A 19,158-nucleotide genomic window follows, 5' to 3' on the forward strand; every position below is an offset into this window, starting at 1 on the left:
GGCCAGGTGCTCTCACATTATAGGTAGAGTAGATGTGGGGCCAATATTTGAGATGAAATGGGTTTGTTGGCTTCAATACACCAGGAAGAACACAGGGTAATAATGTGAGCTGGTATGGGAACCCAAAGAGATAAAGACAATGGTAAAAATTGCAGCTAGCCAGTAAATAGTCCCTAGTCAATAATATTATAATAACTTTGTATGGTGACAGATGGTTACTAGACTTATCATGGTGATCAATTCATAATGTACGTAAATGTCAAATCACTATGTTGTACATCTGAAACTAATATAATATTGTATGTCAACTATACTTCAATAAAAAAGAAAAAAGCAAATATTACCAGATTCCCCTGGTGGTGCAGTGGTTAAGAATCCGCCTACCAATGCAGGGAACACGGGTTCAATCCCTGGTCCAGGAAGATCTCACATTCCGCGGAGCAACAAAGCCCATGTGCCACAACTACTGAAGCCCGGGCGCCTGGAGCCTGTGCTCCGCAACAAGAGAAGCCACTGCAATGAGAAGCCTATGCACCTCAACAAAGAGTAGCCCCCACTCGTCGCAACTGGAGAAAGCCCACACGCAGCAACGAAGACCCAACGCAGCCCCCCCCAAAATAATAATAATAAATAATAATAAAAAAGTAAATATTACCCTCTTTAAAAAATTCTGTTTGAACTGTTATTCCTTTAACTGGGTCTGGTTGGTGGTGGCTTATGACAGGCCAAAGTAAGAGGAGTGGGGAACTTGGCAAACAAGCCCTCCTGCAGCCTCCTCTTGTCAAGCAAGGCAGAAGCGAATCCACATGGGAGGCAGCCCACATCCTCTTGGTTTCCAGTCTCCAGTGACATGGACACCACTGCTCAAACTTTGTCAACAGGTCAGGGACATGAGAAATAAAACCCAAAGAGCCAAACTAACAACCACATTGTCTTGGACAAGGTGAGAAGGTTCTGGCAGGAGATGAGCCAGGATGCTTTGGGTGGATGTTTTCTACCAGGCTGCGAGGTACTGCCTTTTTGTTTTCAGCACAGAGGGTGGAGCAGAAGACCGGCTGAGAATGGCAAGCATGTGAAACCTGGATCATTTTCTGACATGCACTTTGTGATTTCATCCTTTTTTCCTGCAGTTGTACATTTCCAGGAAAACTGACACCTGGATTTAAAAAAACAAAAAAGTGCAAAAATCTAGAATGGTAAGGCATAAAGAATGTTTGAATCCCCACTATGCGAGGCCTCCACACCTGGCACGGGCCTCCAAAATGACTGCTATTCCTAATGGTTGTGAATTTTAAGAGGCTCACTCATTTACTTAATGCATTCCACAAACGTTCATCAAATGCTCTGAGGTACCGTGGTAGGCACAGCAACAGAGAAGTGAATAAGGCATAGTCCTTGCCCTAAAGGACTTGAACTATAACAAGTCAATCATGTTTCAAAGAATAAAAATGGAAACCTGTGGATCTGGACCCATGTACCTAAAACTGTACCTCATTGCTCGTCTAGAGGATGTTTTCCCAGGACTAGGCATGTATCAAGGGTAAAATCAGCCTAACCCTGAAGTCTTACTAAGCCATCTGCCACTAGAGAAATTTTACATCCTGACTTGTATTTTAAAACAGTATATTGCCTCCAGAAATGCATTGGGCATGAGAAAGGGCATCCAAAGTTCAAGTGCCACTGTCTTTTGGATGAATCAAGTAGGCACTTGGTGCAACCGTCCTGGAGTTTGAACCCCCTATGCGAGGCCTCCACACCTGGCACTCCAGCTTCCCCTCCACAGATCCCATCTGAGAAGCCTTCCAGCCCAGTTTGGCTATCAGGCCCCTGCACTCTCCAGTGAAAACCCCACTTCTGAACATGGCCTCTCCATTCCCCCACCTGGAATTCCCTCCCACCTCCTTCGCGTTTCCATACATCCTATCCATCCTTCAAATTGCAACCTTCCTTTGAAACCTCCCCTTTTGGCTTGAGTTATCATCCTGAACTACTGGAACGATGACTGTATTATTGGGACGTTCATTTATTTAAAGCTAATTTATTGAGCACCTCTTACTCATCAGGCAGAAGATTCTGTGTTATGCGATTACATCTGCATATATCTATACCCTTTACTGGAATGTGAGTCCTCCAGCTCAAAGCTCTGTCTCATTCTTAATCCACCACATTTTCAAGCACAATATTTTAAAAGACCTGCATGGGTTGTGTTGATGATGGGAAGCATGAAGTCTGGCAAGTGTTCCGAGCACTCCGGATTTGTAGTCACCATGACACAAACCAGGTTCAGGCAATAGAGATAGTAAGGGTAAGGCTTGGAGAGACTCTCCAAAAGACACACCACTAAAACATAATGCCTGGCTCACCAGGGATGAGAAAGAGGAAAGAGTTAAAAGCACTCTGAGGTTCTGAGCCTCAAAGATGGACTCTAAGGACCAAATGGTCCTCGGAAGCAGAAAGCATGGGAGTTAGCAAGGGAAGCTGCTTTGAAGGTAGGGGAGGTGATGCTGTTTGAGGGCAGGAAGGACACAGGTACAGGCACCCAGTACTCAGGGAGAGGGGTCAAGCTGTCTTGCTGCTTTGCAGTCACACAGAGGCTAGCACATTTAGGTAATTCCCAACGGCCGCTGCACATTCAGATGCACCAAGGGACATGCTGAGAACTTCGTGGTTGTCTTTTTTTGTATAAACCTCAAGATTCTGTGATGTGCTCCAGACCATCGGCCGTGACGATGGCCTGAAGTTACCCCGCAGTATTACAGGAAAAATCAGAGGGAAAAAAATGTATGCACAAAGTATAAAACCTGATGTAAGTCAGAAAGAAAAATGCCATATGATATCACTTATATGTGGAATCTAAAATACAACACAAATGAACTTATCTATGAAACAGAAGCAGATTCACAGACATAGATAACAGACTTGTGGTTGCCAAGGGGGGGGTGGGGGAGGGATGGAGTGGGAAGTTGGGATTAGCAGATGCAAACTATTATATACAGGATGGATAAACAAGAAGATCCTACTGTATAGCACAGGGAACTATATTCAGTATCCTGTGATAAACCATAATGGAAAAGAATATTTTTAAAAAGGAAATTGTATGTATAACTGAGTCACTTTGCTGTACAGCAGAAATTAACACAACATTGCAAATCAACTATACTTCAATAAAAAAAGGTATGTTAAATGAAAAAAAAAACCTGATGTTTTATACTTAACTGTATGAGTAGATTTCTTTTTTTTTTTTTTTGGCTGTGCCATGTGGCATGCGGAAACTTAGTTCCCAAACCAGGGATCGAACCCGTGCCCCTCTGCAGTGGAAGCACTGAGTCTTAACCACTGGACCGCCAGGGAAGTCTCAAGGCCCAGTACTGGGAGTTTTCATAGAAACCGGGCCTTCTATTGTTTTATATCTTTATGTGCTACTTGGATGTTATATCATCCTTCTCCATTGTCAGCCTGGAGTTTGAGCCATAGCAGGGATCCCTAAAAATGTCATTATTTAAGTGCTTTAACATTAATTTAGAGCAAATGTACATGCAAATACTGAGTGCCTAATATTGCAATCAAAACACTGGTTAAGAATAATAATTCATGGGCTTCCCTGGTGGCGCAGTGGTTGAGAGTCTGCCTGCTAATGCAGGGGACATGGGTTCGAGCCCTGGTCTGGGAGGATCCCGCATGCCGCGGAGCAACTGGGCCCGTGGGCCACAGCTGCTGAGCCTGCGCGTCTGGAGCCTGTGCTCCGCAGCGGGAGAGGCCGCGATGGTGAAGAGGCCCGCGCACCGCGATGAGGGGTGGCCCCCGCTTGCCGCAGCTGGAGGAAGCCCTCGCGCAGAGGCGAAGACCCAACACAGCCAAAAATAGATATAAAAATAAATAAATAAATAAGACCCGGTGCAACCAAATAAATAAATAATTTAAAAAAAAAAAAATTCATGAATCTCTACATATAGCTACTGGCCTGGATCACATCATAGGGTTTATGGTTGTTTGTTAGTTATTTAGCCAATAAAACCTTTATTTAATTGATAATAATTAGACCAAACCAAATATGAGTAGAGACAAGATCAGAAATGAGAGTGCAGTGGATGTAAGGGAGCTATACTGGGAAAATAAACAGTTTTTAATTCCTTCCCCTTCCCTAATCCAATTGCCAATCCATTGTAAAAGTCTCTGGTGCAATCACTTTGGATATTCACTAATTTGTATTCTGGAGATATAACACTATTGGGGGAAGCTTTCTGGTGGAGGGTTCCTTTTCTGCTTCCCCCGCATCCCCAACTCCTGAGATAAAGGTTCCAGTAAGCATCCAACATACAAAATAAAGGAGAGAAGTAAGATATACAATCGGTTTTTAAATATCAACTCTAGTTTTCAGCTGTCCAAATGACACAGCCATGTATCCTTTAAAGCTCAGCATAAGTCACCTTTTTGTTGCTTTTACCAGCATTCTCAAGCAGCACTCATGGCCCCCTTAATTGATACTCAGTAGCACTTTACCCAAGCCTCTGCTGTGACATTTATCACTTTCAATTATAGTTGAATTCTGTCCAGAGCCAGACAGTGAGCCTGTCGGTCAGGGGATGGAAGGGGGATAGGTGGCTTACTTGATGAGATGAGATGCACACTCGATGTTGGCTGTTTCCAAGGTGAAAGGGGAGGCCACAGATGCCTCCTGTTCTGACAGCAAAACGCCTGCATGAGCCATTTTCAAAGCCTGGAATGATAAAGCCATGTTACCCCCACGACTCCTCAGGCCAAGCTCTAACTCTTCAAACATCGCGAGGCTACTCTTCACATCATAGAGTTGATAACATTGCGCTCTTCCACCCCTGGGTCTCTGTTTATGCTGCTCCTCCAGCTGGATCCACACAGTCACCAATTAAAGAGGCACCAAGTAAACAATGACCCAGTGGTAGAAGAGTGTGTGTGTGTGTGTGTGTGTGTGTGTGTGTGTGTGTGTATTGGTTGAGGGGGTGTAGACATGATAAGAAAGTGGAAGGACTCATTCGAGAAGTCTATTAAAATGATGACAGAATTTGGATGGAACTTTGTGAGGGCCTTTACTATCACAGTTCTTACACTTAACAGGCCACCTTCATGAACTATAGGAAAAACTAATTCCCACCTTTTCCTAGGCTGTCGGCTGCCTGATCCAGCCAACCAGCTAACTGCTGGGACGAAGTTTGGGGCATACAGCATCTTCACTGGAGGAAAGGACCAGATGCACACATCAGAGAATCGTTCCAGAATATACGTTGTCTCACTGATATAAGGGCTAATTCATTTCTCATCAAGACTGGAAACTGTCCAGAGAATGCCCAGAGCAGAGAGCAGCCAATGAGCAGGCCAGTGAGCCCCTAATCCTATGAGAATTGTATGAACATAAAATGAGATTTCGTATTTCTGTAGCTCTGTAGAAAGTGCAAAGTACCTGGTTACTATGGCCAGTATACATGAAATTCATATTCAATTAATATTAGAATATTTCCTTCTTCCTCCTTTCTTCCTTAATATTTTATATCTCTGTGATGTAATTTAGGACCATCTACTTTACGTTAGGGTTAGTTTTATGCATGATTTTTTCCCCCATCAGATAATGAACTCTTCGGAGGAAGAGACTATGTCCTTTATAACATCCAGTTTATTTGTTTTGTTCTAAATTCCACATAATTAATGAGAATGGGTACTCACTCTAGATTTGGAAGAGGGGACTAACAAACTAGCTTCTTCTCATGAAGTATGAGGCAGAAAAATTCATAACAGATCTCTAATTATGAACATAGTTTTTCACAGAACTTTGAAGAAAATATTTAAGAAGGAAGTAAAACAAATAGCTAGACCCTAAGTATCTAATAGACTTTGGAAATACAAAACAATTCTCTTTACTTCTTGTTTCACAAATTAGCTCCTAAAATATTTTCTTATGTACATCAATCTTCAAGGTGAGCTACTGTTTCAACCATATCTTCGGAACTCAGATTATAAAATATGCACTGCCTTCTATTGTGTTAGAGAAGTAATCTGCTGAGAATCTTGTAATTTAGGTTTGCTATTGTATGTAATGACCAAATAATTTGGTCTATGATTTTGCTGAGTGTAAGAATTTTGGGGTATAGCCAACTTGTAAAAAGTAACCCTGGTGTAGAAATCTGGCAGGGATAAACACAATTTACACATAATTCAAAGCTTTACCATCAGTTTCAAATTCTTCCTTCATTAAGCCTTTACCAGCTGCGTGACTTCAGGAAAAAAAAAAAAAGAATTCACCTCCCTGAGTCTCATTTCCTTATTTATAACGGGAGAGATTTAAACCAGCTAGTCTTGAAAAGTCCCTTTTGGGTCTGAAATATGGGAGCCTATGTAACCTTTCCTTGTCTTTATTATTCTAGGAGTTGCTAGAAAACAGCTGAAGTGACTCATCTCACTTTACTCTAAACCACATCCAACCCACACTCCGGTAGAAGTGAATATAAACATCAGAATGATTAAGTGATGTGATTGTTGGCAGAAGGGTGAAGAGTCAGACCCCAGGAGACGTGGGGTCCTTAAAAGGGATATCAGTGAACCCCCTGCATTAGAAGAAGTAATTTCTACTCACCCCACAGTCATTAGCTCCATCTCCACACATGCCTACATAATAACTGCAGGGGAAAGGATAAGAAAAATTAATGCTTAATTTTAATTAAGCTTAATGCCTCACTTGAGTAACTTCCATCATAACTCACACGTGATGTGTGTGTATGTGTGTGTGTGTGTGTCTCCTGAACACATGTGGAATCAGGCTGAAAGAAAAAGACTTGGAGATAACTATTCCCAGAGAGATAATGCCCTTGTATCTTTAAATTGTTTCAATCAATCAATCACACGGAAATGATGGTGATACTGCCAAAGATGTCCACAAAGATGATCACACAATTCAAAAGAAGTCCTACTGGATTATATCCACCAAGACCAAGCTGAAGTGTGTGCTGTCATAATCACAGCACTTTCCACACCCTAATGCACAGATCACAACCTAGTCCATCTGTGTTTTGGTTGCTGACTGCCGCTGAAAGTTTAACATGTAGACACTAGGGAGGGAAACATTTGGGAAACGGTTTAACAGATATAACTAGCGATATATACACATATTCTTGATGCATCTTGGAGTGGAAATGAGATAACATGCCCCCCACCTATACCAGTTTGGTGTACAAACACAACAGTATAAAGGGAAGAGTCAATTTTAAAGCTGTTACTAAAGAAAAGGAGTTTCTGATGCAAGACACACTCTGTCTTCTATTATAAGTAAATAATACATTGGAGGTATTGATTAATGGCAATAGTATTAAAGACTCAGTGGTAACTTGCCAAAAACACCTGAAATAACACAATACAGGGAAAAATGAAGTTCTCAGAGAATTTCCTTATTATTAGTTGTAACATAAGAAACAGCCATCTTTATTGGTCAAAAATGGTCACATGTAAACAGATTCATATGGTTTAACCCACTATTTGGCTAGTATATATGAAAATCACCCTATAAACATTTGTTTGTGTTCATGTACATATCAAGACTATACACATTTGCTGAAAATGGCTTCCTTTCTTCAGGCGTAAAGTACATATTTAGTCTTTATATCACACGAGGAATCTTACATCTTCTAGTGTTGTCTGAATAAAGGATAAATTCTGAATGAAGATCAAGATCTGGAAATTGAGAGGATAACTTATTCTGAGACAGCATATATCCTCCTGAATTGATTTTTCTTTAGGGGAATACAGCTTTTCAAAAATAAGCATTTAAGTTGGCAACATTTCTCAGGTATTTGAGAAGGGTAAAATTACTTTCTTCAGCCAATATCATATAATGACCATGTAAGTAAAATAGTCATTTTAGACACTGGTTACTAACCCAGCCTCGAGGCATTATGGGAGTTAATAAGCAGTTTTGGAAACTTCCCTAAGAATGCTTGGGCAACAAAAAATAATAGTCAAAGGCAATCTCTTGATTTTACTTACTACTTATCAGCAATTATCTAAGTTCCACTACTCTCCATTCCTTTTCACTTTCCAGAAATCTGCAGTCCAGAAATTGTAACAGTCTCAGCAAGTAATCATAGGTCTGGTCTCAAGAAGAACCGTTTCACTCTGATGTGACTTGGTCATCTGTATTTTTGAAGGAGATAAGAAAGGACTTTTTCTTTTTCTGACTTTGGCCTCTATACCCAAAACAGTGAATATGCCATTTCATCTCCTTCCTGGAGGACCTGAAATTATTCACACAGCTTCTGATGGACCAACCTCAAATAATTCCAGGTGATAACTCGCACACTTCTCCATTTTTTTCCACTCTGAGCTGTACAAACCCCTGTTGTTTCTATACTCTATATCCAAGCAGGGGATCTTCCTCTAAGATGTGCCCTATGGGCCACAGAAGGAATGCTCTCCGGGGTAGACAGCTTCTAAAATGGCCCACCTCCTGGTATTCATGACGTCTAATGCCCTCCCTTGAGTGTGGACTGGACCTAGCAACTTGTTTCTAATGAAAGGAATAAAGTGACGGGATAAGATGTTATTTCTAAGATGAAGATATAAAAAATGGTCATACTTCTCTCTCTCCCTCTCTCTCTCCCTCTAACTCTTCTTGCTTGCTCACTCTCATGGAAGCTAGCTGACACACTGTGAGCTTCCTTATGAAATGACCCACGTGGCAAGGAAACAAGGGTGGCTTCTGCCCAACAGCCAGTGAAAAACTGAGACTCTTTAGCCCAACCTCCCACAAGAAACTGAATCCTGCCAACAACACATGAGTGAGGCTGGTGGCAGATCCTTCCCCCCCAAGTTGATTGCAGTCCTGGCCAACACCTCATTACACCTGTGAGAGACCTAGAACCAGAAGATTCAGCTAAGCACACCTGGATTCCTGACCCACAGCAATGTAAAAAAAAAATAAATGGTGTTATTCTAAGCCACTACTTTTTGGAGTAATTTGTTACACAGCAATAAATAACAAATACACTCTCTTTTCATGCAATAACAACTACTTTAATTTCTGAAATTCTTCAATGAGGCTAGATTTCTGCCCAGGGGACATTCTTGCAAAAATGGTTCCATTCACCAGAATCTAAAGAGAAAAACAACGATTGCAATAAGATTAGGGAGATGAACACTTTTAAAATAAAAGAACAGTCCTGAAAAATTACTCCTGGCCACCGTTTTAATATAGCATTGGGTGGTGTGACATTAGACCAAATGTCAGAAAAGGGAAAAAAGAGGATTTAACACTTTAATATTTAACTTTCACTTTCAGTTTTCCATCACAAGTCTATTGCTTTGTTCCAGGCCATATTTCCAAGATGGGGTAAGCTCTAATGAATAAAAAGTAACTAAAAAGCAGAACAGCATATAAGATTAAAACGCTTAAGGAAATACAGTTCTTTTTAATAAACACTGTCTCCGTAACTGAAGACTAAGCAGAGGAAAGAGCAATAGATCAGGAGTTGAGAATCAAGGTTCTATTCCTAGCTCTGCCCCAAACTGTGCAAACTTTAGGCAAGAGACAACCTCTCTGAGACTCAGCTTTCCCGTCTCTCCAATGAGGAAATGCACTAAAAGCTTTCTAGAAGCCTTGGGGGTCTAGATTCTATGGTCCTTGACTGGTAAGGCGACAGGACTTTCAAGACACTGCTAACAGATGGTTGCTGTCCTGGGCTCGTTCTCCACTTATCTCCTTCCCACTGACAGCACAACCCTGCACGGCACTATTTGAAAATACACACACAGCGACAAGATAACAAATGATTTTGAGAATAAACCATGAAGTCTTTGTTTCCTTCTGCTGTAATTTAAGAATCCAGGCAGGAAGGTGAATAGATTTCAGCCTGACATGAGTTGGTGGCTTTCAGAGAGAAACAGACACAAAAAAACAGGCAGGCAGCGTCTTTGGAACTAGCTGGAGGTTCTCTCTGCTGGGGAGGGAGGGAGGAAGGAGGCAGGGGCTGGACTGGCCCCAGGGGCGGGGCGAGGGGCAGTACCAGCCTCAAACGCTGAACAGGGGGCCGTGCGCATGTGCAGGATCAGGAAGCTTAGGGGGGCGGGAAACTCCTGAAGGAGCAGTGCCTGTTTGGGGGTGTTTATTTCCCAACTCTGAGATAACCTCGCTGATCATCCCCTTCACTGTTCTCTTACCCTTTTTAATCTCAATAGTTTGAGGAGCAAAACAAAACACATCATTTCTCCAGTACTTACTTTTGGAAGCAAGCTGTTGAAATGCTGAAATATCACTTGGTATGATTTCCCACTCACTGCGAAATGGTAACAGCCCCCTCTTTCTCCATCAGGCACTGAACTGTTTCCAATGTTAATGTAGGTTTCCTAAACTCAAAAGGGCATTATTTCTACATTGGTTCTTAAGGAATGTTGTTGCTTTCCTACATTTTATGGAAGGAAGTGTATTCATGTTACACAACAGGGTGAGGACCAGCAAATACACAATATGGAATTTACCCATAGAACTTAGACACATATGAAGAAGATACTCAAAATGCTCCCCCCGCAAATTATATGAGCAGAGAATACTTTCGCAACATGATGCTCTGTATCCTATTCTGGGAGATAATACGTGTGATGTCAGTCTACTGAGGAAATCATTCCAAGGTACCAGTGAATGATTCCAAGGAACCAATGAGTGATTCCAAGGAAGAAGAGGAAACATTCCTCCCTTCTCTTCCTTCTCCTCCTCATGCAACCTTTTGTTTCCTAAGATCTCTTACCATTCATTCATTCAAAAATCATGTCCCAATTTCTTCCCTGTACAATAGGTAGACTCTTCAGAGCCTAACCTGACCTCTCCCCACCCCACAGGTAACCTCTTCCCTCCCGGTGCCCAGATCCTCTTCCACATCCTGTGACCCCTGCACCAGCGCTACTCCTTTTCTGAAACCCTCTCTGTCCTGTTTTTCACCTGTCAGTGTAGCCCTATCACTGGGTTCTAGCCCCAGCTGGCTCAGCTCCAAGAGAAAGCATCTGATGACTGTGTATGCATTCATCATGTCAATAGCAGCTGGTAACGGCTGTTGATGCAACATTTTTCAGAGGGTCTTACATTTGTGTCGGACTCTAAATTCAGATAGTATAAAAGATGAGAACCTTTTCTTCATTAGAGGAATTCACTGGGGGAAGCATTGTATTTGGAAGAAAAAACATTTTGATGTACTAGACTGGGGGGCAAGATGATACACCCCTCCCCTTCCAACCTCCATTGTAAAACCGCCAACCAAAGACTTGCTGTAAAGTGTTCACTTGAGGCAGGGACTGGATTCCCTGTGCTTTTCTTGGAAATTGGGGAGAGAAAGTGGGGTGGGAGGGAGCCAGAGAGGAGCAGGAAAGCCTGAGGCTATGATGCGACTGCTCCCTGCAATGACAAACCTTCAGGAGAGGCATTAAGCTCATAAGTGGACTCTTTATTAAAAAGTAGTGAGTATCTATATTCAGTATCCTGTAATAAACCATAACGGAAAAGACTATGAAAAAGAATATATAGATGTATAACTGAATCACTTTGCTGTACAGCAGAAACTAGCACAGCATTGTAAATCAGCTATTCTTCAATAAAATAAATTTTTTAAAGTATACCATCTGTGTTAAAAATGTATATAGGTACAAGCAAACTAATTTTTCTTGAATAAATAATGTTAAGCACTTCGAAAAAAAATTAGTGAGGATCTGAGTTTCATCACTCGGTGCAGCTGAGGCAACATGCCTGGATGCTGAGGCAAGTGGGCTCGCAAGGAAATCAGCACCAGAAATCCGCTGAAAGCAGAGACAGAGCTGTCATCTTTCACAGTCCGTACAATGGATTTGAGCCAAGTTAACACACCTCTTCACAGGGTAGGGGTACGGCCACTCTGTACAGCTGTGCAGCTTGTGTGCTGCACAAAGGCCTACTCGACACTGAACAATCTGAAGGGCTGGTCAACCTGGAGGAAGGGAGCTTTTTTGTAATTTATCACCTAGAGGGCCATCTCTTTGAATTCACACAAAGGCTGAGGTGCTACATTTAGTAAGGAAATGTCAGGTTGCAGCCCATTCTCTTCACGTGAAAGAGCTGTCCTGGGGTAAGTGCACAGGAAGCTGGCTACCTAGAGAAGCCCAATATCTGTTCATATCATGTCACCGGTATAGTGCAGTCTAAATGCCCATGGGTTGGGGGTGGGGGTGATCAAACGGAGAGAATTTTGATTTCCTGCTCTGCAGCTCACCGGTGTGTGTTTTGGGCAAGCTTACCTCTCTAGGCCTCAGTTTTCCCATTTGTAAAATGAATAGTTTGCTCAACTGTGTAGGGTAACTGAGGATCAAGTGGGAACCATGGATGTAAATCAGTGGTTCTCAGCCACATCTGCCCATTGGAATCACCGGGGGAAGGACTGATGTCAGTTCCCAGCCCAGAGATTCTGATTGAATCCGTAGTCTTGGCTTTGGAAGCTTAAAAACTCTTCTGGGTAGTTTCTACATGAAGCCAAGACTGAGAAGTGCCGGCGGAATTGCTAAAAGCTTTTCAAACAGTAAAACTCTGGGCAGATGGGAGGGATTATTATTGTGGTGACTTCTAATGCCAAGAGAGAGCTGCCCAGGGTCAGGGCTGTATTCCATCTGCTCTGGCCCATGCAGGAGCCTTGTAACATTCACTCACATTCTTTCCAGGCCCACTCTCTTGGTTCTCTACCAGCTGCCAGGTCACGGAGGCAGGGACAAACTCTTCGGGTTCATTGGCTTCAACAAGGATCACGTGGCTCCCTCGAGGAATCATTTCAGAATTCTTTGCAACAGTAATGGCTGTTTGAAGGTTGTCACCTAGATGACAAAGGAAGTGGGCTTGCTTTGTGTAGAAACCTCTCAGCATCCAGAACTGAGCTCTCCCTCCTCTGAGTGACTGTACCACAATGTTGGTGCTCTTGGGGGCATTTATCACTTTCTGCTTTTTTCATAACCGTTTATCAGGCCTATCTGCCACGGGTGCCCAAACACTACGTCTGCATTTCCCTCCCATAACAGCATCATGTCCCAGAACGTCACATATTTCCAAAACATGCACAAGTGAATAAATAAATATTTAAGTGCTTTACGACTAATCCTCAGAAGACTGACAGCTGTCAGTGGTGAAAGTTATATGGGCCTCGTCTGATAACATAAAACTATTCTTGGGATCTGGATTCCAATTAAGTAAAGGAAAAAAGCACTTAGGGCCGGCCATGTTGGATTTGATCATCACAGGCCATGCCTACCCCACCGCCCTGAAGGACAGTCCAGCAGGGTCTCACCCCCTTTACACAGAGGTTTCACTGGGGTTCTTGATGAGAATCCGATTCTCTTCTTTCAACATTTGCTGTGAGCCTATTAGCCCTGCACAGATCCTGGGTAGGAACAGAGGGCATTAGACAAAGAGAATGAGCTACGGTCCTTGCCTCCAAAGCTCGGGGTCGTGCTGGGCAGGGGAGCTACACATATTCCCAGGTAACTGGAGCACAGGGTAACAAACTTGACAGCCAAGTTTTGTTTTCTCGGCCTCAGTCACATGAACTCACTCAGCTCACATGGTCTTTTGCTTATGCCTGGGATACATGTAATTTGACAGGCCTCCTGAAACCCATACCGGTAATCATCGCAGTCCTGATGCAGGCCTCGCTCAGTTCCTTCAAGACTGGTTTTGTTTCCTTTTTCAAGTGATTCTCCATTATGAGAAGTCCCAGCAATGTTCACTCTGACTCCACCTTCTCTCTTTGGATTTGGAAGAAAGTCACTATTAAAGTGTATCCATATAATCTCAACAAGGATTTATTTCTTCGTTTTGAAATTTCTAAGTTTTATCAATGTAATACATGCACAGGTTTAAAAAATCAAAAAGAACCCAAAAGTTTATAGTAATGAAAACCAATAGCCCCTGTCTTCACGGCACCCCACTCCTTCTCCTTCTCAGAGGTGATTACTTTTATATCTTTTAGCTGCTTCTTCCAGTTTTTCAACTCCATTTTTTTAAAACAATGTGTTTATCTTCCAACTCTTCTTTTGGTTTTTAAAATTTTTTGTTAGTCATGTATTTTTAAAACTTTTTTAGCTTGTAAGCATTTTAGTTTAGTGGACATTTATTAAGTACATATTGCATACAGGATACTATAGTAATAGTTGAATATGGAATCATTTATTTCAGCCTCCATCTGTAACATCCAGTAAATACATGACATCAGCCAAGGGTTTGAAGAGTTTTCAGAATTTGAAATGGGAGGCTTGGAGTCTAACTGGGTTACATTAGGTAGTGGGACCTCTCCTCTAAAATAAAATAAATCTCAGGTGTTTTTTAAAAAGTAAATTTGGGGGCCAAGAGCTCTTTCTTGATCCCTCATTTTTTCCTTTTTCTGTCCAGAGTGGAGTTAAGATTGCAGGGAGAGGAAGAGGAAGGATAGGGAGACCTAGGAAACCAACCTCTGTGCCTGCTGTCAGTTCATCCCCCATGTTCACCGTCCTCAGTCTCATCTCCACCTTCCACAGTACATGACATATCAGAGTCTCGTTCTCTCTGGGGTTCTACAGGGTGAACCAACTTTCCTCTTGCAATCTCTCTCTCTCTCTCTCTGGCTTGGTATAAGCTATAGCTTCTTCTATCCTGCTGATTCAGATACCACTCCTCCACTTACTTTACATCTTACAGAAATATGTAGAAATCTCTCATCTACATTTATTGCTTCTCTAGTTTTCTTTGAAACTATTTCTTTTCTAGCATGTTAGTAGGACTTGGGAGGGAAATGATCACATGGTCAGTAAACTTCTTTAAGAAAAAAATCAGAGTTGAATTTCATGATAAGAAATAATTCAGGGCTTCCCCGGTGGTGCAGTGGTTGAGAGTCTGCCTGCCAGTGCAGGGGACACGGGTTCGAGCCCTGGTCTGGGAGGATCCCACGTGCCACGGAGCGACTAGGCCCGTGAGCCAAAATTACTGAGCCTGCACGTCTGGAGCCTGTGCTCCGCAACGGGAGAGGCCACGACAGTGACAGGCCCGCGCACCGCGATGAAGAGTGGCCCCCGCTTGCCGCAACTGGAGAAGGCCCTCGCGCAGAAACAAAGACCCAACACAGCCGAAACTAAATAAATAAATAAATAAATAAAAAATAAAAATAAAAAAAAAGGAATTCCTTTAAAGAAAAAAAGTAAAATAAATATCCTTTAAAAAAAAAGAAAAAATAAAGAAATAGTTCAAACGTGGATAAGAATACAATGAAGAAACTTCTCTCTGGAGTAGAGTATAGGTAGCTACATCCTTCGTTCCACAGTCCAGTTACTAAATTACTACTTTATTTTAGATCCTACATTAGGCACGTTGGTGAATACTCAGGTAATCAGACATGAATCCTGCCTCGTGATCTTAGAGAATATTATAAAAGAAAATCCACCTTAATACAGAATTTGTTAAATTCTCATCATTTAACTTCATGACTTTCTATTATAAATTGGATTAATATTTTCTCATTAACTAGAACTAAAAGAAAGATTCCAAAATCTTCTCACCAATGTATTCTGCTTTGGGTCTCTGTTTTATGACTCTTCCCTTGTTCACTGCTTCAGGCACTTGGGTATCTGGGATTCTACAACATTCTAGCAAAATCCTGTGTCGAGGCCTGTTGCATCCACTATTCCTATCGCCTGCAGTGCTCCGCCCCTGGATACTTGCATGCTCTGCTCCCTGACTTTACTCAGATCTCTGTTCAAATGTTACCTCCTCAGAGGACTTCCCTAATCTCCCCATGTAATATGGTGCTCTCTGTCATTTTTAAAATCCTTTTAACCTGCTTTATTTCTTCTTTCAGGGCATTTATCACTGCCTGACAATATTTTATAGATTAACTTTAGTAATTATTTCCCCCAATGAGGATATAAGCTTTGTGAGGACAAGGATTTGATTTTATTCACTTCTGAATCCTCAGTGCCTTGAGGGACATCCAATACATAGTCAAGCTCAATAGAAATTGGCTAAACTCATGAAAGGGTGAATCTTGATAAGGTATTTCTCCTGGGTTTTTTTCCCCCTAAGTCGTCTCAGGAAATTCTTCTACTTCCCCTTTATGATGCCGGTTTTTTATACGTTTTGATTTTCCTAATTGGAAATTTCTGCTAAATATAATTTGACTCTAAAAAAAAAAAAATCAAAACCCTATTCTTTTACCCTGTTTGAAAATAATAACTATATTCTAGGAAGCATGATAAATAGGCTCCTGATATTCTCTGGGAAAACCTGGGATAGTTGGAAATCTAGCACATTTATCCTCATTTTCTTATTTTGTCATATTTATAATAATGTCTCTCTCACTGGTGGCTTGTAAATGAGAACATCACAGTTTAATTTGTATGTGACAGCTGGGTGGTGGCTACACTCCACTTCTAGCAACATAAACCTCGTCTTCACACATGACCTTAACCTTCATTATTAAAATTTGTATCTTGAAAATTTACAAAATCCTGTGTGTTATGGTCTTTATGCTTGCTCAAGAATAGCTAACACCTTGAATGTTAAACCTGAGAGTGCCGTTCATATATTTGTGAACCGCATATATTTGTGATTCTATTTAGAAGATTAAAATGTCATGGCGAAAGGCTCCTTAGAGATCACCCAATCTCACATTTTATAGATGGGGGAAATAGACACAGGGTAAGGAAGGGACGGTGATTACTGATTATATTAGAGTAGATAGACTTAGGTTGTAAATAGTAATGTGGAACTGAGGATATCCACATCTTGTGCAGAGTGGTTAATAATTGTATATAACTGAGGTTCTCTCTACCAGCAACACAAAATCAAAGATAAGTGATGCAGATGATTTGTTATTCAATTGTCCACGGTATTTCTTTACTCCTTTGTCATAAACAATTCAAAAACAAACTTTAAAAACTGAGAAACTTTGAAAGAAAAAATAATCTACAGATTGTCCTCTGCTGAGGACAATTTATCTCCTGAATGTAATTAAGAATACTGAATTCTACTTCATATAAGGAACTCAATTTGCACTCACTACCTATCCAGACCCAAGGGAGGTATACTACTGATTCTTGAAAGAAGACATATCTAAAGGATTCTGGAGGTCGTTCAAAGTGCCAACTGTATGAATATGATATTAGCATATGTCAAGGATCAGAATTTAGAACAATAAGAAGAATTGGAAGGGCTACCAGATGAATAAGGGGTGGCAAATGACACCTGAAAAAAAAAATTAACAGCCAAGTACAGACCATCAGTCTGTGAAGGATGGAGTTAATGGGAGCTATGAGGAAGATCAATGTCAGAAAAAAGGGGGACTTCTAAAAAAAGACTCGAAGTAGAGAGAGAAGTTAAAGTAATCATTTGCCAAATCTTAGAATTCTGTGCACAAGTTGATGGCTATCAGCAATTGTAAGGAGAATATAGATGAAAATCAGGAGAAAAAAAGGCCAGTTTGATCCAAATGAACTCATTTGAATGCAACAATATTCTTACAAATCTGGGCTGCAGCTTAGAGAGTGCATATGTTTATAAGACTAAGAAACAGTACAAATCAGCTCAAACTCTGGCCCTGAGAGATGAAATTGCTGTGAAAATGATCAATTACCTTGCTCTAATACCATCTAATTTATTCTAATCACTTTTTTTTCCTAAAAGAGTTATCTTTTTTATATTCTCCTCCCATTGGTCTAAGACCCCATAAGTGGTGCCAGCCCCCAGGAGGTGACAGAGTATCCCTGTCTGCAGAATTAATCTAGGGTTCAGACCTGTCTCTTTGGTGCCCTCTGAACACTCCTCATTCTCACCCTCCCTGGTCCTCTGACCCCTCTGTAGCTCCCTGTTCTGGCTTCTGAGGCTTGCTTCACACCTCCCTCTCTGATGCCCCATTGTGGTTGGGCTTTTCTGGCTGATATTTACTCTCTGCTTCTCTGCTTTGAAATTATCACCTCTGCCTTAGCAGATCTACTGGGCCCACTTCCCACCTACCGAGAAGATAACCACCTCCACATTCATTGATTTAGGTTGGTTTGCTCTGTGTGTTTGAGGTTTTAAAATATTTTTGCCTCCTGAAAGAGATAAGTGTCAGTTAGTACCTGTTTCAGATCTGCAGAACCTAGCCAGCCTCTCCGGGGCACCTTTCATATAGACACAAAAGTGATCCTCCCCTCCAGCTGAACGACCACAGACATCCTCTGCAGGCTACAGGAAAATGGAAACTGTTGCAAGATGGCGATGGCTTCCAAGGGACTCTGAGGGCCCCAAGAGAGGGGACCTTAAGAAGCTATTATGTGAGATTTAGCAGATGCACAACAGCATATAAGGTTTACTCTTCAGTGAGTCCAGGGACATCATGAAGTCGTACATTGTCACAACGTTGATATTTTTCTAGCTGCGTCTAAGGCGATTCCCTCTTCAAGTTGTCTGGTCCGCAAGGCCCTTCCCCTTGGCTGCCTGGAGGAATCTGAATCATCTTCCAGGCCAAGCTTACAGGTCACCACCTCTGTGGTACTTCTCTCCTAAAAACAGTATTTACTCCCACCTCTGGACTCCTTTCTTCAGCCTTTATTATAGCACTTAGCATATTATATTGCATTTATTTGCACCTATATTGACTTTTCTATCAGTCCACATATTTTTCCAGCACAGAGCCCAACATGTCTAGCTACTTTTTGTTGCATTTCTCTTTTTCTAGTTTCTTTCTTTCTTTCTTTTTTTAAACCTCTTTATTGGAGTATAATTGCTTTACAATGGTGTATTAGTCTCTGCTGTATAACAAAGTGAATCAGCTATACGTATACATATATCCCCATATCCCCTCCCTCTTGCATCTCCCTCCCACCCTCCCTATCCCACCCTTCTAGGTGGACACAAAGCACCGAGCTGATCTCACTGTGCTATGCGGCTGCTTCCCACTATCTATTTTATATTTGGTAGTGTATATATGTCCATGCCAGTCTCTCACTTCGTCCCAGCTTACCCTTCCCCCTCCCTGTGTCCTCAAGTCCATTCTCTACGTCTGCATCTTTATTCCTGTCCTGTCCCTAGGTTCATCAGAATCTTTTTTTTTTTTTTTTTTAGATTCCATATATATGTGTTAGCATACGGCATTTGTTTTTCTCTTTCTGACTTACTTCACTCTGTATGACAGA

General features: G+C 41.6%; 1 protein-coding gene across 1 annotated transcript in view; it reads right to left on the reverse strand.

Annotated features, from left to right (window-relative positions):
* LOC309660383 (putative cation-transporting ATPase 13A5) overlaps positions 1 to 19,158 on the reverse strand; it is a 122,823-nt gene that overhangs the window by 29,925 nt on the left and 73,740 nt on the right. Inside the window, 9 exon segments of the mRNA XM_082460975.1 lie at positions 4,608 to 4,717; positions 6,602 to 6,644; positions 9,030 to 9,109; positions 10,234 to 10,359; positions 12,677 to 12,837; positions 13,637 to 13,739; positions 13,743 to 13,783; positions 18,103 to 18,177; positions 18,180 to 18,258. Coding sequence (XP_082317101.1) covers positions 4,608 to 4,717; positions 6,602 to 6,644; positions 9,030 to 9,109; positions 10,234 to 10,359; positions 12,677 to 12,837; positions 13,637 to 13,739; positions 13,743 to 13,783; positions 18,103 to 18,177; positions 18,180 to 18,258 — 818 coding nt within the window.

The sequence above is a fragment of the Balaenoptera physalus genome (genome assembly GCF_965194825.1).
Source record: "Balaenoptera physalus genome assembly, chromosome: 4".
NCBI classification, from domain to species: domain Eukaryota; kingdom Metazoa; phylum Chordata; class Mammalia; order Artiodactyla; family Balaenopteridae; genus Balaenoptera; species Balaenoptera physalus.